The sequence below is a fragment of the Centroberyx gerrardi genome, chromosome 4 (genome assembly GCF_048128805.1).
Source record: "Centroberyx gerrardi isolate f3 chromosome 4, fCenGer3.hap1.cur.20231027, whole genome shotgun sequence".
In the NCBI taxonomy this organism is placed as follows: Eukaryota; Metazoa; Chordata; class Actinopteri; order Beryciformes; family Berycidae; genus Centroberyx; species Centroberyx gerrardi.
In genome coordinates, this window is record NC_136000.1 from 20971644 (window position 1) to 20996591 (window position 24948).

Sequence of the window (24948 nt, forward strand, 5' to 3'; positions counted from 1 at the left end):
AGGCAGGGAGACAAGAAGATAAGCTGAGGAAGGTCAGTGCTCAGGGGCTCGAGGAAATGAGCTAAAATCAGAGGAAGAAAGGGGTGAAGATTGGAAAAGAGATAGTGTATTGTCCTACACAGCAGAACTACTGCACACTGTAATAGAAATATGATTAGCGAGGAGGGATTGGCATGGGCTTTACAGCGTGTGTGTGTGTGTGTGTGTGTGTGTGGATCTGTGCATTGTGTCCATATGACCCTTACCCTTTTATGTGCATATACAGGTAGTAAACATTGATAATAGCTTCAAAATATGCAGAGAATTTTGTCAAAGACAGAGAGAAGTCAAAGTTAAGTTTTGAATGATGAAGTGGAAAGGTCGGAATAGATCAGTGGTTCTCAATCCTGGTTTTCAGGACCAAGAGTACTGTTCCATCCTACCAGATAGTTAATCGCAGTTACGGCTGGAATGAAAAGCAGGGGGTCCAGGACCATAAATATATAGCAGCTGTATATAGGCTAAGGAGCAGTCTTTCCCTTGTAGCAATGGGGAACAAAGGAGTGAGAGAGAGAGTCTGGTCTGTGGAGAGTGTGTCTGCATATGTGTGTATATACGGTATACTGCACGTGTGTGTGTGTGTGTGTGTGTACGTGCTACCAAGCGACCCAGTGCTACAGATGGAGAGGGAACAACACAAGCTAAGTGGGAGTGTGTCTGTGCAGGTGTATCTTTGTGTCTGAGTCTGTGCATTGATTTATACGCAGCTCTTGTATGTGCCTGCTTTTTTTAAAAAGTCACGTGTGTGTTTGTGTGTGTGTGTGTAGGTGTGTGTGTGTGTGTGTGTGTGTGCGTTTGGCGGAGCAGGGAATCCCGTGTCCCTGTGGTGTTCTGCACTGTTCAGTGGGACGCACCTGAGCCCCACTCTCAACCAATCAGATGTTTGTGATTCAGGTCAGGCGCCACATCTCAGGTGGCCCAGCGGTAGAGCTGGACGCACATGCACACGCACAACCACACGCACACGCTTTCTCTCTCTCTCTCTCTCTCACTCACACACACACACACACACACACACACACACACACACACACACACACACAGAGCCATTATTGGTCTTACAACACGAGCACACATCAGGTATGACATCCCAGGCAGCAGCATCAGTGTAATGGTCAATAATGACCTCTCTTTCCTCAACAACCTTAATCTAACCCATCTGTAGTACAGAAAAAACACCAAGTGTACTGATCTACACTTTGTCTGTTTTCTATTTTTTTGCACATTTTTTTCATTGTTCACACGCAGTGTTGGGAATAATGTCTCATTCAGTAATGTGTTATATATATACTATTGTTTCAATGTTGCAATGACTATTTCCATTTCAGTAATGATATTACAATTTACCAATCGAAAAAATAAGTGATTACTTTTGTTATCACCATCTTCAGTATCCAACTGAAGTTGAAATATCAAAAAATTATGATAATCCCCATTCCCTGATTTGTTTACCTCATAATTAGTCATCACCTTCTCAGTTGCCATGGGTGTGAACTTGATTCAAGGACATTTCAAAGAAGACTATACAGCTTGCTAATAATGCAGCGTTTTTTTTCTTCTCTGCAGTATTTATGTGTATATGAACACCTACAAGTCTACTTCTATGTGTGTCTCCGTATGTGTGTGTGTGTGTGTGTGTGTGTGTGTGTGTATCAGAGGATCTGGTCAGGTCAGTGTGAACAGCGTGTCTCAGTGGACGGACTGGACAAGTGCCAGCCGCTGACCTCCCCTCACCATGACAACACACCGCAGCACGCACCACGGCTTAGAGACAGGCAAGAAGATCAGATGGTCAGAGCGAGGGAGGAGATGAGGTGAACGGAGGCGAGGAGAGAGGAGGGAGGAGGGAGAGAAGACGGGGAAGACAGAAGAGGAAGAGGAAGAGGGGCTGGGGAAAGAGAGAGGTGGGAAGGTGGGACGAGAGAGAGGCAACGATGTTCTCAAAAGACAAGCACACAATACTTTTGGTGTCTGTAAGTGGAAGAAGCTTCATTACAATCTCATGGGTGGACGGACATGGTTTCACTGAGAGCAGAGAGAAAGATAGAGAGAGAGAGAGAGAGAGAGAGAGAGAGAGAGAGAGAGAGAGAGAGAGAGAGAGAGAGAGAGAGAGAGAGAGAGAGAGAGAGAGAGAGAGAGAGAGGGAAGCGAGAACTGTTTTCCTCTCCTGTGGTTTCATTAATTTCTGTCTTGGTTCCAGATTTACAGACTCAGTGTGCTGCTGTTGTTATATAAAAGACTGGTAATCAAAGCCGACACAAGAGTCCTCTGATTCCCTATCACAAACACACACACAAATGCACTCTCAGACTGGGCATCCTACAGCTGCATGTGTCCTCACTACATAAAACTTTGTTCCTTGAGAAATCGATCCTCACACAATGAGCGTACCGACCAGAAGCCAGGTGCCAGAGTGGTGACCTACTGTGGAGATAACCATGGAGATAAAAAGAACTTGAACAAAAAATGAGGCGACCTGTTGATCCTTCCATCCTTGTACTGCATGTACCTTTAGTGTCATACACACCTTGGTCAGTGATGCATCCTTATAGGGGAATCATCACTCAGTATTGAGTAGTGTGTGTGTGTGTGTGTGTGTGTGTGTGTGTGTGGGTAGCACTGTGTACTTTACAGTGTGTTCTGGTCTATGCTTGTCCCTTCATTATAAATAGGTATAATTGGATGATTGGCTGAGTCACATTGGAAACCGTGACCATATAACAGATGATTGAAATGTGAATGCATTAACCAGAAATCACCATTCATACCGGTACTCATGTGTTGCTTAGCAGCCACTTTATTCAGCTACTTCAAGAACTATATCGCTTGGCGGAAGAATAACATTATTCTGAATGAAAAATAAAAGATTTATTCAACATTTGCATCTTTCATACAACGGTGGGTTCCTGGCGTTTTGTAAAAGCAGCAAGCCACGCCGCTTCATGTCATGCCTAACAACTTGCCTCTCAGCTGTTCTAAAAGCTTATGTTTCTTAATGTTCCCGCTCCTGCCTGTATGCATTACCAGATCCTCACTTAGTGGCTGGTTGCGGTCAGGAACCAGTTGCAGAGCGCTGCTTGTTTCACCCTGACGGATTAGAGTGTGACGTCTGAAGCTGCCGCCGCATGCTGATCGGGCCGGCCAGGGTTGGATTAATCTCTAAAGATACAAGACTCATTTAGATTACACTCTTGACACACACACACACATAAACCCGCTCGTACACTCAGTTATCGCATGCACCCATAGACACACACACACTCACACATGCACAAATTCACACACCACTGTTAGCATTCCACCCACTCGTCCACTACGTGTCTTTTTAGTCTATCCCCTCCACTGTGTCTGCCTCTTTGTTTTCTTCACTACTTTTCTGTCTCCCTCTTTCTTTTTCCTCTCTCCCGCTGTTCAATCAGAGAATGCCTCTCTTCTTTTAATTAGTAGTGGTGTTGTTCTCCTCTTCTTCCCCTGGCCAGGACAACTAATATTGCAATTAGCTCCTGTAGGAAGCTTTCAACCACAGTCTTTGTTCTTCACCGCGCCGTACAGCGGCCCACGTTCCCGCGTTGCTCCGCAGAATATTATATGTGTGTGATGCAGAGTTCCATTTTAATAGAGGAGAGAAGCGCAATCAAAGCTGGCCTCATTTTACTCTGTCAGAATCATAACACACATTGTTCATGTGGGGAGGGGGATGAATGATTCTCTTTTCTCTCTGCTGGGAAGGTTTTTGATTTTCCTTCACCCCTCTCTCATTCTCTTTCTCTCTTTCCTCCGCTTCCTCCACTCATTCTCATTCTAATCCTCTTCTTTCCTCAGTTGCCGCTCTCCTTCGCTCTCCGCCAGCGTCGCATCCCTCTCTTCCCCTCACTCATCTCCGCCTTCCCTCCGTTTCCTTCCCATATCTCCACAGCTCTCCTCAGGCACCACCCATGGGACAGATAGGAGAGCTCGTAAAAAGGCGATTGATTTCAACGGTGTGACACCGCACTGTTAACCTATGAGAGTGGAGCGACATTGTACTACAGTGCAGAGCATGACAGCTAGAGAGGCCGGTAGTTGTTTAGGTCGTAAACCTCCTGACACGTTCGCTCTCTCTGCCCCGCGGCCCGGTTTTTACAGCCGACCCTGCTCACGTGAAATAGGTTTTATAGGCGAGGGAAATGTATATCATTTAATAGTGTTGTTTAAGGCGGAGGCCAGCCATGTAGTTCAGTGTGCATACACCGAGGGCCCGGGTATCCTGGAGGTGTTTTTAAGAATGAGATGCTCTGTTGTGGGCAAAGAGAAGGCAGTGGAGCCCCTGGCGCCCGTGGATGATCCATCTCAGTGTGAGCTAAGAAGAAAGAGACTCGCAAGAGAAGGGGAGAAATTTAAGAGAGAGTTTATGTTTATGTTTTGTGCAAAGTCATACTTTTCTGGGAGGAAGATATATTTATTTTTCACCTGTCATAACACTGTTAAAGGACTTGTTTGATCTTGTGGCGAGTGTTCATCTGCATTCTGGTTGTGTGTGTGTGTGCGCGCGCGCGCATGCAGAGGTTAGCATGCTAACTAAACATCTGCCTTTCAGGTTGAACATCTGATTCCCTTTCCTCTCCGCTCCGCCGAGACTACCCCGACAACTTTTCAAAAGATGCTTCTCTGCCGGATAAAACTTTCTCCCTGTGATCACGGGGACAGAGATGGAGGGATGGGGAAGGTTGAGAGAAGTGAACGAGTGTCACACGGTGCAGAGAAAGGTGGGGGAAAGAGCAGGGAGGGTGGGGGAAAGAGCAGGGAGGGTGTGTGTGTGGGGGGGGGAATCTCGAACATGAAATAAAAATAAAAAAACAGCAACATCTGTGCGGGAACTTCAAACAGCCTTTGAAAGGGAAAATGTGATTCCGTTCGGGATTCTCTGGCTTGGTAAACAGCCGGGTTTTATTTTGGAAGGCAGTCAGAGTGTGTGTATGTGTGTGTGTGTGGGGGGGGTGCTTTGGTGGGAGTGAGGGACTGTCAGAGCTAGGCTGGGAGAGAGAGGAGAACACGAAGAGAGGGGAAGGGAAAGGAAAGGTCCACTGATGGGCAGGAATGTAATAGAGGGTTAAATCCGTCTAAACCCACTTTACCCACCTTCTGAGGCTAATATGTGCGTCTTCTCATGATCCCTAAGTGGAGGTTATTTACCCACCTTTTTGTTTACCACTACATCGTGCTCGCTGCTGGTTTTCTCGTTCAACCTCTGCACCCCGGGGATGGAATGTGTGTGTTGAACACGTCAACAATGACGTGTCAGGTTGTGATTTGATGGAATCTGTTCATAAATAATCAGTAAAAAGCAAAGTGTGACTCCACTCTGGGCTTGAGATCTTCTGTTTAAAATATTCTATTCTATTCTATTCTATTCTATTCTATTCTAAGCAATGTTATTGAAATGTAAGAAATATTTACATATCGACACCATTCAATATTATCTGCTTTATCTGTCACTAACCTTGGTTCTCTCTCTCTCTCTCTCTCTCTCTCTCTCTCTCTCGTCTCTCCTCTCTGCCTCTCCTGGCTGGATGGAATCGCAACATCCTCTCCTTGTCCTCCTTGTACCTCTCTACCAGGTAAGACACAGCCCGCTATTACTAAACTTCCTCCTACTGAAAGGTTGTTTCTTAACCTAACTCTGTGGTACGGTGCTGGCTCACCTGCTGCTGTGTTGGAGTGAATATTAAATATTAAAAGATAGGTGAACCTTGAAAGAGTCCTTGCTTTCCGCTGAAGTGTAGTTAAAACCACACTCACCTTGGTTTTGCTTTTGTGAAACCGGGCCATGCTCAGTGTTATTATGAGTGCAGGTTTGAATTTCAGAGGAGGTGATGTATCCTACTCTGTGGGTAATGGAGTTATGGTGCCTTATGATGCTGTATCCAGGGATAGAGGCATGGCAGAAGATCGACGCGTAGTTCCAGACGCAGCTGCTTGTCCGACTTGCTGCTGTCAACGCTGCAAACATCATGGTCAACTTGTTGTGTTGTTGGCTTGTTCCAATAAAGCAGGAAAAATGACGAAGTCAATTTATAGACTTCCAAAAATATACAACTATGGGAAGCCTTAATGAATCGCTAAGGCAGACAGCAATTAGCACAGGGTTTGCTCAGATCATTTTATATCTGGTGAGCAGGTATAGCTTTCCAAATATAAGGGTGTTTTCACATATAGTTCTTTTTAAGTGAACCAAAAAGAGAACCAGCTGCATATGAACTTAGTCCTCTTTGTGTTCACAATGTAAGTGGACTTACAAGATGACTCAGCTCTCTTTTCAATGGGAATCAATTGGACCACGAAACGGACCACAAACAGCTGAGTTCAGTTCATTTTAGAGGGTCTGAGTTCATTTGGCTTGTTCACATATGCACAAAAACATTGCTGAGTCATTGGACTGAGTCCACTTGAGAGTCTGAAACGGACCAAGTGTGAAAACACACTAAGACTCACTATCGAAGTAAGAGTCAACAAGAAATCTTACTCGACTTTAGGGAAAGAAATGTCTGAATGATTGCTAGTATAAACATCATCTACTGCTTTCGTTGCTTAGCAACACAAAAGAAGCGTCACAGCTAGCGATTGACCTAGCATTATTGAGTGTAGATAGCTCGTTGGCAAGATTGGTAACAAAGTCTATGGCATTAGCATGGCTATAACGTTACTTCCCTTTCCCTTTCCCTTACTTCCACTAACTTGACAGTGGTCTTGTTAGAGGGTGTCTTGTACGGTTGCTATGGTATTTTGAACACTTCTGTAAAGGGCCTATTGACAGACAGAGCTGTGGTAGGGAAAACTGCACAGCCCAGCCAGGCAAGGTTGGATAGAATACGACAACTCCTAAGTGTTACTGTACCACCTCTACCCCATTTCAGTCTCTCTTTCTCTCTCTTTTACTCTCTCACTCCTGTTACCATCATGACTCTCATTAGCTCCTTTCTATCTCTCTCTCTATATACATTATTCTCACTCCCATTTTACCCTGCTCCTCCAATCAGTTTTGTTTCCCTGCTCCTCTCCTCTGTATCATTTCCTCTCTCTCTCTCTCTCTCTCTCTCTCTCTCTCTCTGTCTTCCACTGTCTCTCTCTCTCCCCACTGTTCCTCTTCATTGGCTGAGGCTATAGCTGTCGTGTGTGTGTGTGTGTGTGTGTGTGTGTGTGTGCATGTGTGTGATGGAGTGGAGCGGGGCTCTGCAGTGAGGTGATGGTATGTGAAATCACTGGCATTACAGGAGGGGGGTTCCACTCCGCACCGCACGCTACACTGCTGTCCTCTAATAGACATGGGCACCATCCCTCCACCACCTCCACCTCCACCTCCCTCGCTCCCTCCATCCAACCCTCTTTCCATCACCCCTCCCCATCTCCGTCTCCATCCTCCTCTCCTCCCTCCCCTCCTCCCACCTCTCTCCTCTCCTAGCAACAACAGCGCTGTCTTCTCACGAGTGTCAGGATCCCTGTGACTCTACGGATCAGTTGGTTTCTGCCGTGTGTGTGTGTGTGTATGTGTCTGTGTGTGTATTTGATCGCCATATTTATGCATGCAATTATGTTTCTGTATGTGCATTGTTTTGCCTTTACATCTCTATTTCTGTCTCTCTGAATTCTCAATTTAATTAAATTCAATATGCTTTATTGTCTTGAATGTTACACAAACAGTGTAAATGTTGAATATGATGGAATATAAGACAATAAGTAAATGTCAAGTACATCTCTCTCTCTCTCTCTCTCTCTCTCTCTCTCTCTCTCTCTCTCTCTCTTTCTCTGTCTACTTCCAGCTCTGACTGTCTACTTGTATCTGGCTATTTTCCTACTTTTCTGTGTTTCCCTGCGGTAAAATCAAGAGTGGCTGGACAGGATTGCAGTGCCTGCAAAAGGAGACCGTTATAGAGAGGGAGAGACAGAATGGGGATGAGAGTGAAAACAAAAGCAAAGGAGGGCAGAGAGAAAGAACGAGACCACATAGAGCGATAGAGAGTAATTGAAAGGCATGGAATACAAACACAGTTACATGCCGAATGTACAGGAGCATTACAGGTGGAGCTGTGAGGAGACACAGGAGGAGAGCGTGAATGAAAGCAGAGGGAGAGAGAGAGACGAAGGGAGAGAGGACGGGGGATAACAGCGGGGATGGGGGACTGGTCCAAAAGTGCAGGTGAAGGAGAGCCCCCTTCTGGCTGGAGCTGGTACTGGTGCCTAACTCCCCTCCACCTCCGCTCACTTCTTTCTATCTTTCTCTCTGTCTGTCCTCTCTCTCCCACTCTCTCTGCTGTGTGTAACTGATGGAGCAGGATGAGTCATCACTATATGGGGTCGCAGATTATATTCTCATGCAGATTAGTGACAAAGCTCAAATCTCACTTTCCCTGATGGAAGCGGCCTGTGTGTGTGCGTGTGTGTGTGTGTGTGTGTTAGTGCTCGGGGGACAGTGTGTGTTCCTGTTACAGAGAGAACAACTGCAACCCCTCAAACTGTAATCTCCACTCTCTTTTCTCTTCTCTCTCCATCCTCCATCCTTTTACTCTTCCTGTCCCTCCCTATCTGCACTTGAGCTCTGCACTGAGCCAGAATTATAAGGCTATTTGCGTCATCAGCTCCAGGCAGTGTGTGTGTCTTTGTGTGTGTATGTGTGTGTGTGTGTGCCCTGAGTGTTTGACCTGAACTCTCTGCGTACAGCATTTGAATGTTAATCTCTGACTGCTGTGTGTATTTCCCATTACTGCAGCGGTGCACAGGCCAGGGAGTCACACACACACACACACACACACACACACACACACACACACCACGGAGGATAGAGCAGATGGAATCGTACACATAGCCTATGCACATGCGAGTGATCATGCTCACACACTGACACACACGTTTCTCTCCTTTTTCTGTAACCTCGGGTGTGGACCACCCATCAGCATCTATCATCAACCACTTCACCCGCCGCCTTGTCTCCATAGCAACGCCATAGCAACCCCCCGCTGACCCAACCAGCCACTAGCAGAGCCCTTGACATGAACTCAACCCGCCCCTTCGAACCTCTCCATCTGTCTTCAGTGGCTGAGAGGATTGTCCATCAATCCTCCTGACATCTTGATTGGCAGTTGCTGCTAAGTCATGCATGGAGAGTGCGTCTCTTCAAATGAGATGGGCCTGTGAAGGACAAGCGTAGGAATGCAGTAATTGGTTTACTTGAACTAGAGTTTTTCCATCATAAACAGCAGGCTGAAGAGAAGCTCTTGCCTTTGACTGATGTGTGACCGGCTCTTTGGGGGATCATTCCGCACATCCATGTTTCTGTCTTTGATTGTCAAATGATCTAGCGTGCCCAAGCCTGCTCACACACATCCATCATAGGAGTGCAGCATGCATCATGCCACTGTGACAGACCCATTCATAGCCGTTATGCCGGAACACGCGTCCCAGTCCAGTGATGTACAACATGTAATAAGCATGTCAGGGATTCCTCCCATGTCTGCAAGGCCCCTATGACAGCTTCATGAGCATTAACATGATATATAAAAGCCATCATCAGCCCTGCAAACATGACTAATGCTCCTGCACTGTCTGCACTGACACCGGGCATTGATACTGTGTGTGTGTGTGTGTGTGTGTGTGTGTGTGTGTGTGTGTGTGTGTGTGTGGGGAGGTGATTTGATCGTTTAATGGTAGAAATTGACTGTGCTTGGAGTGTTTGAGTAAATCTTATGTCATTATGTGCAGTGGTAAAGCTCTTGTGTTATTGACATGCATCCATATGCACACGCACACAGACACACACACAAACAAACACACACAGATACACATGCGCACACACACACACACACACACAGTCCCACTCTTCAGATGGCTGTGTGTCAGTGTATAGTGTCACAGATGGGGGATGTGGTGTGTCTGATCGATACGTCGTCAGTCGCTCTGACTGTGTCATTATCATTTTAATGACTGCAGTATTTTCTCTGCTGATGGCCTCCGAGACGAGCAAGACAAGAGCAGAGGTCTCTGAAAGTTCAGTACTGCGGTGGCCAGTTAGGGGCTGCGTTCAGGTGTCACATAATGGCTAGTGACATTTAGAAAACCCCCAGCCACTAATGAAGACAATAGAGACTATAGACAATAGGCAATACGGGCTTTATTGATCAGTACTATATTTCAGTAACAAGGCTCAGTTTCATTTTGTTTTGTAAAGGCTTTCCTCTCTCGGTGCTTCCTCAGTTTAATCTATACTATGACTAAAAATGACACTATAATTGGATTAATGACATGGGTGAGCTGTCCTACTCTTTATATAATAATACAAGCCTTTATATAATATCATGGAGTGCTTAAAACTGGCTGAAATCCTCTTAATGTCCACTGCCAGACCAAACACACTGCACTGTACTGTCATTGGGGACAATCAATATAAAACGTGTTCATGGTTCTGCTGACGTCACTAAGGACGGGGACAGGAATACGACAGATACCGTCAATACTATTGTCTCTCCCACCCAGGGATAAATCATGTTGTTCTATCGTTTAACAAGAATAATAGCGCAGAGCACTTCATCGAGAGCTGATTATTATACATCATTACAGACGAGAAGAAGATTACATTTGAAAAGCTTATATAGATCGAGTGAGAAATTGAGGGGATGAAGAAAGCCTCCCCCGTCCTGCTACTTGTCTCTGTTTCAATAAGGTCGGTTTTATCCGTGGATTTTCATGGAGGAGAGCGGGTGAGGGAGGGAGGGAGATGAGAGACAGTGCATGGTGTGTTTGTGGTGTGTGTGTGTGTGTGTGTGTGTACTCGGGTTCCCAGCATGTATCTACTCCTGTGGTCCCATACGTGGTGACAGGCAGACATCAGAGTAAAAGCCCCCTGAAGTCATGTTGAACAGATGTCTCTCTGCTCTCTCTGTTTCCCTGGTGGTAGAATACATAGACCTGCCGCTCTCTCTCACTCCGTCTCTCTCTCCGTCTCTCTCTCCGTCTCTCCCTCTTCTTTCTCTGTCCCCCTCTCTCTCTCTGTCTCTCCCTCTGTCTCTTTAATTTACTCCTCTATTAAAATGCACTGTTCTTTCCTCATTCAACACAATTTTCAGGTTCTCTTTCCTCCTCCCCTCCCTTTTCTGTTTCATCTCTTTTTGCTTTTGCCATTCTGGCAGAGTCTTTCCTTGGCTTTGTTAGACGTCTCACTCTCAGATCAGTCTTTGTTCAGTAAAAAGACCAGGTGAAATGGACTCTTGGTGAAGCGCCCGTGGTGCTCTGCTTTGTGTTTTTTTTTTTTTGTCTTGTACGTATCTGTGTAAGTGTGTGTGTCTGGTGTGTGTGTGTCGTTGCACTTTTTGTACAAGGCAGTGTTCCAAGCCCTGTGACGTGAGTCCCGTCTCTGAGAAAGCAGGCAATCTGGGGCTTGGCTTTTCTCCAGAACCGCTTTCATTTCCATTCAGCAGTGGGATGTTACTCACTGAAACACACATGTGCACTGCGCACGCAGAGACGCACACACACACACACATGCATCTATACACACACATATATATATACACACACATACACACACAGAATCACTAATAATTACACACAAGATCAAGAGTGTTCAAGCAGGGTCAGTGAGCAGCTTTCTTTGCCTTAGTAAGTCTTCTCTCTCTTTCTGTCTCTCTTGTCTCTTGGAATGGGCTCCTTTCTTTGTTTATGGCCCATTCACACACTCTCAGCACACAGAGTCACTCACACACACGTGCATGCGCGTGCACACAGACACATACACACACACACACACAGATACACATGCGCACACACACACACACACACACACACACACACACACACACGTAGCACTGTTGTTATGGTAGGAACACATGATGCAACAGCAGAGCCATCCCTCCTTCTGTCCCCCTGGGAGAAAGGGGGTGTGTGTGGGGGGGTTGCAGAAGAGAGAGAGAGAGACAGATCAGGCAATAACAAAAACAAGGGGAGACTGAGTGGGACGGAAGAGTGACTGATTGACTGAAGAGAGGGATCTGGGGACGAAGTGAAAATGAAAGAGGGACTGAAGATGGAGGGGGAGAGAGATAAAGACAGAGAGAGAAAGAGAGAGAGAGAGAGAGATCTGGTTTTCGGTGGCTAATAGAAATTCCCTTGTTGCCTCATTGAGATGCAGCGGTGGCTTGGGTAATGAGCTAGCTGCCGCTGACGCATTGATTTAGCCAGAAGAGTCGCCCAAATTATCCCGCTCCTCGAGAGAGATGTCAACAGCTCCAACAATGGCTGCCGGGGTAATTACAAACGCACCCCCCCACCCCCCACACCTCCCTCGCCTCCCCGTCTCTTCTGCGTCCCTCTGTCTCCGCCCCCGTCCCGCCCTCCTCTCCAGCGCCTCCCTCTTGGTTCTCCCATGGCCGAGGCATGAGGCATGAGGCAGCGATGCTAGGACTCACCAAGGCCAGGTGTAAGCAGAAGTAAAATAAGGATGGAAATACGGGCTGAAAGCATTACTGGTTTTGAGTTAGAGTAGGCTTGAGTGTCCTTTATTCCTTTATCAAGCGAGCATACAACTGTACACACCTGTTTTCCAGTTTGAATTTTGTTGTACCAGGAGGGTCAATCTCACAGGCAGTCTGACAGAGTGTATGCCTAACTGGGCAGGTGGGAAATCTCCCTGAATTTTACTGAAATACGGAATGATAAAAACTCTAAACAACAACAGCACCAAAGGTCATGTCATACAACTCAGCCTGTATGAAGATCTGTTATTGTACCTTGGAGAATGTACAGTTTACATGAATTATGCATCAATAGAAAAGAAAATGTACCAAATCAGATGAGACGTGTTCAGTTATCTTAACACTTTGCTGTAATTTTGGAAATTGGTAGAAATAAATGAATGTGAATATGTAGTTACATGAGGGTTAGCATTTAGCATTTCCATTCACCTTTTGTAACATTGTGTGTGCTCTGCCTCACCTTTCCTCAACACATGATGGCACAGTGATCCAGGACCAAAAGATTCACCCACTCAAGTCAGTTAGCAATGGATAATAGAGCCTCAATCAGAAAGTCCCTTTACAGATATTATCCTGTTAAATTGATCATATTGTCTCAGATTTACCAATTTTTTGCGCAGGCACTAAAGATTTTACACTCATAATATCTGATCTTTTCAACTTCTAGGTTCTAACTCAGTCCATGCAATTTAGCAAGACAATAAAGAAGCTAATAAGCTAAGGTAATATCAATTAGTCTACAAAACATCTCAAAACCGATTCTACCTGATATCAAGAACAATCCAAGAAAGTGCCAATATTTTGCCAGCCTTATTTGCATGACAGGTATTGGTAAATAGTGCGCTGAACCAGACACAAGGCTTCCTGTGCTATACCATATTTTCATGTAGTAATAGTTTGCGCTCTTCTTAAGTAGATCTGAGTCATAGTATTACATGAATATTTGTTGGAATATTTTTTTGTGTTTTGTTTTAATGGGGAGTGTATATAATATCCCATTTGCTGCACTCTATTGCTGGGGAACTCTCTTTCTCTCTGTCTCTCTCTCACACACACACAGTGTATTCATAGTTTCCATGCCTCGAGGTGTTTCTGTCTGGAGCGTACAGTAATGGCGGACCTTTAGCACTCTGACCTTTCTTCCATGCAGTGTTTTGTTCTCCTCTGGTGGAGAATAAAGGCCGTGGAAAGACACAGGAATGAGGAATAAAAGCCAGGAGAGGAGACCACTTGCCGGGATGTGTATTTTTGAACCTTCCTGGCTTTTGACTTTTGATGGGATAGAGTGGGTGTGTGTCTCTGTCGCACTCCGGGAGGCGGCCCCCTACCCCTCTCTCACTCGCACGCGCGCACACACACACACACACTATATATATACTATATATTCTCATATGTATGTATGTTCACCGAGAAACTCCCCCTATAGAAGACTGCTCTATCCTACATCCACACACTTTAAGTACATGTGGGAACAGCCTAGTTACCGCTGAGTGTATATTGGTCATAATAGTGGTGTTAGTGCTCACCTTGGATAGTCCTTCCTGCAGCTATTCTCCTTTATTCACTTATTTATGAAAGGGTCGGATGTCAAACAGAGTTGTATAAAGCCAACTCTCGGTCAAGGTCCAATTTTTTTTTTTTGCCTTCTTTCTTTTATTTTGTTTTGTTTGTGTGTATTTTCCTTCGGCTGTGTGAGTGTTTGAGTGTGTGAGCGAGTGAGTGTGTGGGTGTTTCTTCCCTCTTCTTCTTCTCTGTGAGAAACATCATAGCGGGGCTCTTTTTCCCTCCATGTCTTCAAACCCTCATCTCCCTTGTCTACCCCAAAGTGGGAATCCAGCATCCTGATTGCCAATTAAACTCCAATCAACAAACGAAGATGGAGTGAGACATCGAATTACATCCAATATCCTCTCCCATACTCAGGCCCATCTTTGCCAGCCACAAATTAGCTTACAAATTAAGGCTCTGAAGATGAGAGAAGTAGAGAGTTGCCAAATAAGAACCAAATAACATCCTGTCTGTGTCTTGAAGTGTTGTTCCAACTCGGGTCCAGCTTCCTGCCTTGTCTTGATGTCCGGTGATGTTTAGGCGGGTCTTCCTGTTTGCGCTCTGACCATCCATTTCCATCTCCATTCGGATTCGGAAGAAAGCTGGTTATTAAGGCAGGTTGATGAGAACTCCTCTCACTGAAGTCTCTTCTGGTTTGATCTATGTTTGATAATGAAGATGTTGCATAGACAACCCAAACGCTGTTAATTAATGAAATAACTCAAGCTGAATTATAGATGAGCAAGGTTTGATTAATTGCTTCTTAGACTCAGACTTCTTCTCTCTCTCTCTCTCTCTCTCTCTCTCTCTCCCTCTCTCTCTCTCTTTCCCCCCCAACTCTTCCCAGCCCACACAATTGGCCTCTGTGTATGGCTTGTATGCCAGAAAGTGTGTGTGTTTGTGCATGTGTGTGCTTGCATGCACATAGGGTTATGTGTGTGTGTGTGTGTGTGTGTGTGTGTGTGTGTGTAGAAAATACAGAAACAGAGCACTGCCAGCATGTCTCCCCACGGTTACAGCGAGGTTTTGTAATATTATCCAGTCAGATGTTCAATAATTCATACTTTTATATTGGGGGTTATCTAACACATGACAGGCAGACAGTGTGCGGCTCTTTGAGTGGTATCTAGGGGCTCCTCTCACTACGGAGCCTATCAGAGAGTCATCACCAAGGCACCGATCCTTAGCTAGTTGATTTGCCTCTTCATTTGACTCCCCTCTCCCTGGAGGAGTGTGTGTACATGTGTAGCATGCGCACACATATGTTTCAAAATGACAAACATATGCACTAGGTAACATTTTCTGCGGACACCAGTCTATTTGTGTGTAGGAGTATGTATACATATATATGTGTGTGTGTACGTGTGCACGTGTTTGTCCCGTCTGCTGTGGTGCTGCGTTGGGCCTGGTGTGGCTAATTAAAAGAAGCCTGCTTCCATTATTCATGAGGCTGTAATTATGCATTCCTTTTGCTGATCCCCAGTCAGAGGCATTAAAAATAGATCTGAGTCTCCGTGCCCCGCCCTCGTAGGCCCCACTTTCTTTCTATGTTTTGACTATGCCTCTCTCGGCATCTCTCTATTTATCTATCCATATCAATATTTCTCCGTCTCCCTGACACTGGCCTCATTGTCGAGGCTCTCTTCCCTTTTTTATGTATTTGTTCTTTCTGTCTCTCCTCTCATCTTTTCCATCTCCTCCCGCCATGTCCTCATTCATAGCCGTGGCGCTCTGATGTTCCCGTTTGGGATTTGGGGAGAACATTCCCCTGACAGTGTCACTCTCGCTCGGCTCTGTGCCTTGACCTCCAGTCACATCAGGCCGGAATTCAGACTGGAAATACTTTGAATCTGCAGCGACGTCTCGGCGGAGAGATTCAGAATAGGAGAGACTCCGCTGCCTCTGATCAACTTAATGGGGAGGCTGTCTCTTAACGAGAGGCAACAACTCTCCCCAGAAGTTCTCCTTCACTTTTGTATTTGTATATGTAGAATCTGCAGAAGAGAGGTAGAAGTTATATGTGAGATGGCTTTATTGCAGGGATAAACCGGGATGCAGACAGACAGTAAACATGAGAAGCATTATAAGCATGTGTATCATACCTCCTCAGCACAAAGTCATCAAAACCCGGGGAACTTATTACACAGTCGAATTCATGACAGCCTGAACTTCCCGAGCTATTTTCTGCTGCATAATCGTGCGTTGGTAACCTCCGGCAACGGGGCTCGTTTGCCCCGCCGGCAGCAGAGAGTGTGTGAAGCTCCCGTCTTCCACCGTGGAGGTGATGAGCTTCTGAGGAGGTATTCGCGCATACATTTACATGCTGATGAGGCTGATGCAGAGAGGGGCGGGGATTTCTAAGATCTGCCAATCAGAGAGCTTGTTAGGTAACTAAGTGGATCTCACAGCGACTGGCCTTAGGCAATGCTGTGACTCGTTCTCATAATGTTTCTGAATGTGAAAAATAGATTACTGCATTGAAGCCACCCAGTACTTAATTGCCCTATGCCACACTTCATTCTGTTGTTTGTGTTTCTTAGTGTCGTATTATGTAAATGCAGGCTTGTATATGGATTTGGCTTTCCACACCCATGTACTCACTCCCCAAATAACCCAAACAGCCAAAAACAAACACGCACAAATACATACACAAACACACGCAGGGAGCAGATGCTGGCTGCTGTACAGATTACTGTAGCTCAAACTGGCCCCAAGGCTCTCTGGGATTGGCCCTGCTCATTGTGTAACCCAGCGACTGTCGTCGTGGCAGCAGTAGGTTAGCCAGTACGTGCCTACGCATGTGGATGCTGTGTGTGCATGTGTGACTGTGTGTGTGTGTGTGTGTGGGTGTGGGTATGTACAGTATGTGTTCCTTTGATCACAGTGACATTGATGAAGATTTTACACTTGCATCAGTAACAGAGGTAAACAGAGACCAGACATATTTTTGTCTTGAACCATAGTAGTGTTGAATATCAGGGAAATCCCTGGATAAAATGCGGGTATCACTACAGTATGTGAGAATTTTTGCAACTGATACTACGAGCCTTGTGCACCATGTCAGAAATCAAAGCACAGCAAATTGGTTTTCAGACGTTTTCACGCATAGATTGATCTTAGGTCTTTCTAATGGAGAGAAATTATATCTTCATCATTTTTGTCCCATGAGCCAAAGCTAATGGTCTAAATCTATATTATTCATTAATAGTAATGGAGTGGACTCCCTATCAGCCAGTAGTTAAAGTTTAGTACTAGAATTGAGTTGAGAGACATCCTTCAACTGGGGAATCCCCTTCAGTCATCAAATCAATTTCATTGTTATTGCTATTATTACATTATTATTATTAGTGTTATGGTGCTTACCGAGAGATCCCTGTTTTTGGTCAAGGAGTTAACTTAATATAAAGGAGCTCTTGAGCAAATGTTTTATTTTACAAAGGTCAAACAGTAAATAGTTTCTCTATGTGTGTGTCAGTCCAGCCGTGCCTCCCTTCTCGTTCCAACACTCCAGGGTTAAAGTGCTCTTCCTGCTTTTGAAGCCGTTCTGTTGGTCTGGGCCTGTGTTGTTGTTACTGCTGCTGCTGCTGCTGCTGCTGGTGTTGCTGTGGCTGCTAGGGTTTAGAGCGTTGCAGGGGAATTCAGGCTGGGTACACTAACGTCACGGCTGGCTGAAAATGGAAAAATAGAGAGGAAAGAGGTGGAGGAATGGAGGAGATGGAAGGAGAATTAGTGAAAGAATGAAAGAGGAAGGGAGAGGAGGGAGAGAGAGAGAGAGCGGCAGGCAGACAGACTGCATTCTTTCAGTAGTGAGTGAGCATTGTTTGATCTTCGACATGCTGTCTCCCTCCTGCACAGTGTGACTCAACAGCTTTCTGCTGGCTTATTCCCTCTCTCTCTCTGTGTTGATAGATGAGAGGATGGGGGGAAACAGATTAATAGAGAGAAGGGGAAAGAGAAATGAGTAAGGAAACAGTGATGGGGAGAGAATGAATGAGGGCAAAATTAGGGAGGAATGGAGAGAAGAGGAGAAGACAAGTAGATTAGGTAATGGGGTAAAATAGAGGAAGGCAGAGAAAGTGGAAATGGATGAGAAACAGAAAAATAGTTGACAAAGATAACAGAGATTTTATAGTTAGGGATTCACTGTGTCATCTCTGTATAATTTCAGATGCTCTATATAAAGCCATGCAGCTCTCATAACCATTAGTATGTTTGCATTTTTTCACCTACAATACATGCAAACTGCTTTGAAACCTCATGCAAACTGTTATAAAGACATACTGTTGAGCTACAAGGAAAATGTATAGTGTTTGTATATTAGAGCCCATCCGGAGATATACTGCCTGACCACTTACATTGCAGAAAATCCATATTTATTGTATTACTGTTTATGTAGCGCTAACTCAACTGATTTCTAAAGAGCATGTCATTTCAATTAATTATTTCACACTACAGCTCTTTCTCTCTTTGACTACCTGCCTACTAAATCTGTTTGTGTGTGTTTGTGTGCTTGTGTATTTGTGTATGTGTGTATGTGTGTGTGTCTGTGTGTCTGTGTGTGTGTCTGTGTGTGTGAGAGAGAGAGAGAGAGAGAGAGAGAGTCTCCACAGACCTGTGGTGGTTGATCATAGGTTTTCAAGCCGTGTCCTTCTCCCTGGTGGAGGGGATTCCCACGCCCTGCTGCAGGGGCTTTCCATATGGCCACAGGAAACTGGCATAATAAGTCCTGGTAGCACAATGCATTTCCTCTCAAACACTGATCCCAGGGCAGAGGCACAGCCCCCACATAGAGTATTCAGGGTTAGGGAGGAGAACTGGAGAGCAGCTCACAGATCTGTGCCTAAGGGCAAACGAGCTTCTCAGAGCCAACGCCTCAGGGAGAGAAAGCTAAGCCAGCATAAGCTACTACCATCTGCCAGCATTGGCTTAAGGCTTCTGAAAGATCAAGTTTGAAAGTGAGAGAGGTGCGCTAGTGAAGACATCTCTTTTTCATCCTGCTCTCCCTCTTCCTCCAAGTCGCTTCCAGATGGAAATGAAGCTATCCAGTAATGATCTTTAACAGCATGGATGCCAGTGCTGTGAGGAAGATAAGGCTGAAGACAGTATCTGTGTGTGTGTGTGTGGTGAGCAGGTGGAGATCATAAAGGGCCTCTCCCAGGCACAAACACAAGCAGGGTGTTCCTGTCCTCGCTCCCCCCGCTCCCCTCCTTTCCCGTCAGATCGATGGTGGGGGAAATCAGGCTCACAGTCGGGGTCCTTCTTCCTCTCCCGCCTGCTCCTCCCTGGGTGTCCCAGCTCTGCCCGATGATAAATCGACCGCTGATCGGCACGCTTTGGAAGCTGGAACAGGAAGAGCTCCAACAAGTTAACACGGGAGGAGACAAGGCTTTCCCTCCCTGCGATGGAGGGGGATGCACTCGAAGTTTCTTGGCTGCTCTGCCAGGCTAAACAGCTCCGAGGGAAGGCGAGGGGTTGGCAGACGTAAACAAACCCACAGGGGCCCACTGGGAACTCCCATAACAAATCAAAGCTGTTAAATAAAGTACTATACCGCTCTCTCTTTGTGATCCACTGAAGCTCACCAGATAGAGTGGAACTACCCAAAGTGGCACCAGTGGGCCATCTGCAAAAGGTTTCACAAATATTCCACGGGATATTGGCAAGCGTCTTCATGATGCAACATCTAAGAAGCTTTTATCGACATGTTATAGTATAGATAACGACCAGCAGGACTAAACACCACACGTTACATTTTGGCACTTAGTTTTGGTGTTTCTGGGGCAGCGTGGCACTCTCCCACCAAAGATAGGAGTAATTCCCACTCGGACCAGATTGCGCATGCAAATGTTTCAGGTTGGTCTAAACCATTCTTTTGATCCCAAGGCCGAAAGCCAGTGTCATTTCAATTATTTTCAAAAGTGGCTGTTCACATAGTGCGGCCATGATGAATATACCATGGCACCTGACAGAGATGTTCTTCAGAACAGCTGACAGCAAGGTCAGTGTTGAAATCATGAAACACAATTATTTTTGAAGCCACAGTGAACCCAGACGAAAAAAGCTCATTACCAGATCAATGCTGGCACATGGCATGATAAAGAGCAGCAAGAGGCACTGCCAGAACGCATTCATGTTCTTTCTTTTCTGAAAAAATAGCTGGTGAAAGTTGGTGAATATCATTAACCGACATGGCACAACTCCATGTACATGTTCATACATTTCTTTGTTTGTCTTTCTTTGTAAATTAAGTCTTTCCATTGACGATAACTTACTACACAGTCATGTTTATACTCAGTGCTTCTTTCTTTCATTCTATTCTTTCATTATTTTCTTTCATTCTTTTCTTTCTTTCTTTCATTCTTTCTTTCTTTCTTTCTTTCTTTCTTTCCTTCCTTCTTTTCATCTGTCCATCAGTTTGCTAGACTGCCTCTTTTGAGCGGCTGGCTGTGAAGAAGCAATCAGCTCTGCCTTTATCCTTCTCCTTGCAAAACTTTATTATTCATCCCCGATTTGTCAAAGCCAGCGGGGCGATGATTGAAACCATGACGTTGAAGCCAGCAGCTCCCAATACAGCGCAGCAAAACGCCGCTCGGCTCCGGCGCTCAGTGAGCCGTGGACCAAAGTTCTCATTCTGTGTCTTCCTCCAGCGGTCCCTCCGCATTAGATCATTAATCACAGAGGCGTATGGAAACGAAGGAGTACAGGGCCGGGATGGAGGCCGGGGGTCAGTCGATGGTGGCCTCTCCGGCCCATAAGTCCCTGGCTAGTGTCATTATTCTGACATTGTTGTGAAGGCGAGAGCTTTTGATGCTATTGATTTGGGAGGAGGGCGAAGGAGAGGAGGGATCGATGCACTTGCTGATTCAGTGGCGTGGCAAACTCGGGTCAGCTGCACAGCCCTGATTGTGTGTGTGTGTGTGTGTGTGTGTGTGTGTGTGTGTGTGTGTGTTTTGTGTTAATGGAAAGTATACCAGTGTATGTGACAATTCCAGTGTGCATGTGTGTGCCCCTGGCCCAGTTAATATATTAGCTCATTGTGACACTCGTTAAGGGAGTGCAGTCCTACTCCCCAGAGAGAGAATAGCAAACAATCCTACATCTTTGCTTTACGCTCTCTCAAGTCACCCACACAAAGACATCAACTGTACACACAGATACACGCTTACATGCACGGGCACGCACACACACACACACACACTTTTGTTTGAGTTAAAGTTATTGTTATTGTTTTCTTTTGAAAAAATAGCCCGATGGAACTACAAGAGATGAAATTAAAATGAAATCTAATACACATGCTTACTCACACACATGTACACACACACACTGCCAACTGCAGCGGTAATCTATTCTCCCAGCGAGGCTCTGATCCTTTGTGCTCTCAGTCAAAGCCCTACGTTTGAAGCTATGTTCAAAGCCAGCCTACCTGCTCAGCCCAGTCACATCCAGCCCCAAACCCCTGTGCCTTCCTGGGCTTGTCCCGCGCACCCTCCCCCCTGCCCTGCCACTCCAGGTTCAGATCAGCAGGTTCACCCAGAGCGCAGAGGGTTTCCCCCAGGGTGTCATCACAGACAGGTGAAGGGGGCATAGGGACTATCACACAAATCACCCTCATTACAGGAGATTAGACAGAAGGGAGGGAGGGGCAGGTCTGATCTGGGTCATAGAAAGGCAGAGGTTATTTCTTAGATTTTACACCCTGCTGGAGAAAACCGCATGTTGGCGGGTCCTAATGGCAGCAACAGTTGACTTTTTGAATTTTGGGGACTTCAATACCCAGAAATCATGCAACATGATGTCATCAGGTGGGGGTGGAGGTGCTGAAGAACATCTTTTCGCAACAGGTTTAGCTATTGTTGAGGACTTCAGCTTTCTCTGGACGCAGTGCTCGCTTGCTGGTGTTTTGTATTTTGTGATCTTCTCTGTTGCAGCCACACTTTGTGATTTACACTGATAAGACAAAGGTATTTTTCCATACAAATCGTAGCTGTCGCAGCTTTAAACAAACCGCCTCAGTCAAGTTAGTAGGACCATTAGTTGCTTAATGTAAACAATATATGTAACAGGCTGTGCTGTGATGTGGTATGACAGAGTTGAAAGTGTACTGTACCTCTGTATTATGTAGTGTACCTCTTTCTGAGAGTGCAGCATCTATTCCTATCCATGCCGTGGAGGCAAAATCATGGTCTGCTGTGTTCATGCGCCCATTCCTTTCTTACCAAATGCGTCCTCTGCTCATGAAAACACAGGCATTGGGGGAAGATGGATAGTGAGGGGAATAATCCAGTTAACTTTCCGTGTGTTTGCGGGCAGATATTTTCTCTTTAATGTGTTTATCATGCTTATGACTATCTCCATGGCAGCCATTAACATATGATTACCATCACAGTGCTAATGGGCTTCTCTGTTGTTCCTCCCTCCGACTCCTCTGCTTCATCCCCTTTTCCGTCTCTCTTTCTCTCTCTCTCCTCAATAGAGTAATAACTTTCTCTCTCTTTCTCTCTCTCTTTCTCTCTGTTTCTCTCTCTCCCTCTCTCTCCCTCCCTCTCTCTCTCGCCTCATCTCCTCCATGTGTCTCCACTCTCGGCCCCCGCGGCCCCTCAACTCCCAAGCCAGAGCCTCACTCCCACACTCCGCTCTCCATTATTGCTTAATTATCTGTGGCCTGCCATTTGAATAATGCGCTCTCTCTCTCACTTTCAATCACTTTCACTTTTTCCCTTCATCTTTCGCTCGCTCTTTTCCATTTACTTCTGTGGTCCCTCTCTCCGTGCCGCCCCCCCCCCCCCCCCCCCCCTTCCATCTCTCTCTCATCTCCTTGACGTTTCCATGGCGTCAGAACACTTGTCTCTGCTCTCCTATGTTTCACCGCCTCCTCAAAGCCCATTGACTCGCCGCTTGTGCTGTTTCATATAGAAATCAAACTGTGAGAGAAACAGAGGGAGAGCGAGCCAGAAGCCCACGTATGACTGGTTTATGTCAGCCAGCCAGTTTGCTGCAGGGCATTCTGTCACGTCTCTCCATCTATGTGCTTCTTCTCATTACTCCACCAAACACATGTCTTTTTCAGACGCTTTATAGTTACATTCATTATCTTTCTCCCAGCATCTCCATCTATGCGATAAACTTCAGGCGCAGTATTGGCAGACTTTGGCGAGGCAGAATCCACATCATTCCACTTAGGTGTTTTTGTGAATTGTGAGTAGCCGCCATTGGGGAACTCAAATAATTTACAGGGTTAAGAATCGCCCTCTGAGCCCGGCAGATCCCTGCAGCATCGTGGGCCATGGGGGAAATCAACAATAGAGAGCTGGTGTTTGTGTCTGCATGTGTGTGGGTGTGTGTGTGTGTGTGTATGCGAGTTCCTAAGTAATCTGTCTGATACAGAAGTCACTATCTTTATAATGTGTGTAGAGCTCTGCGGTCCCCGGCAGAAAATGGATTGGTGCTGTCGTCATGGTTTCCCTTTAACAGACACATGCACAAACAAAACACTTTTCTCCATTATAACTGTATACTCATTGATGTATCCCTGCATGTCTACTACATTGTTTGTGGTTGATCGCTTATCTAGGCTACCTGGTGACATTTACTTTGAGGCAAAGCCACCGAGATGCTTTTGTGTTTTGTGAAGCGATTCCATGGATTTATAATGTGCGAGTTTTGATTTCAGCACTAATGCCAATCTGGAGTAGAATAAACTGCGATGTTTGTGTGGGATTCCCAGTAGCCCTGGCTGATATGCTGCTATTGAACGCTCAAGTGTGTGCGTGTACGTGCATGCGTGTGTGTGTGTGTGTGTGTGTGTGTGTGTGTGTTTATGAGTCTCTGAGTCTGTATCTTTGTGCTGTGAAATAAAGGGTAGTGTTTTTCTGCTGTGGTTGTGGAAATGCCACATCCTAATTTACTGTACTACAAATGGCTGTGCTGTTGCTTCATTCTTGTCATTTTTGAGCCATGGCAGTCAATAATTCGTCCCATTCATTGGCCGGCCATCTAAATCCTAGGGGGTTGCTACTACTACTACTAGGGGTTTGTTGCTACTACTATTATTGTCTATTGTAGCTAAATCAGCAGGACTGCATTACAGCAGTTTAGTACATTATAGGAATCAATAACATGAATGTCCCTCTCTCTTACTGCCTTTATGACTCACATAAACCCCAGGGGGCAATTTCTTTAAGACACTGTCCACACATTAAATCTCATTATCAGCACTGAGTACATGAGGTCACAAGCCATTTTACGTTATGTCTGGTCAATGCACATTACAGTAAAATCAAAACAACTCAAGATTTTAGAATATCAGAATCACATTAAATCACTTAATTTGCCAAGTATGATGAATGCCCAATTTGGCCCAATTTATCTACCCCCCTATATGTAACAGGACTTCTCATACAGTATAGTGTAACTGCATTCAGCTGGCTCTCTCAGGTCATCTGCATACATATTCTCTTGTTATTAGTCCTAAGCCTGCGTGTACACGTCTGTGTGTCCTATTTGTCCTAACAGAGTGTGTGTTTCCTGTGTGTATTGCAGGACTGGTCAAGCTCGGAGTCCACTGTGTCACATGCCAGAAAGTCGCCATAAAGATTGTCAACCGCGAGAAACTCAGCGAGTCAGTACTAATGAAGGTAAGTTCACAGCTTCCAGTCTAAAGTGTTACCATGGATGTGTGAAGGAGCTACAGTTTTTGCTCTACTTGCCCTCTCTTGTCTCTGTCTACCTCTGAAATACCTCTGAAATACTTCAGAGGTAGTTTTACTTGCAGTTAAAACACGTTCCATGTATATGTACATGATGAAGGCAAGTGCAAGTGAAAAAGATTTTTTGCCAGTTTTATAGTTACTTCTCCCGCATACCT

General features: G+C 45.5%; 1 protein-coding gene across 4 annotated transcripts in view; it reads left to right on the top strand.

Annotated features, from left to right (window-relative positions):
* brsk2a (BR serine/threonine kinase 2a) overlaps nt 1-24948 on the top strand; it is a 158702-nt gene that overhangs the window by 68659 nt on the left and 65095 nt on the right. For all 4 annotated transcript variants that reach the window (XM_078282897.1, XM_078282898.1, XM_078282896.1 and 1 more), the window contains exon 2: nt 24624-24718. In XM_078282897.1, coding sequence (XP_078139023.1) covers nt 24624-24718 — 95 coding nt within the window. The remainder of the gene's footprint in view (nt 1-24623; nt 24719-24948) is intronic.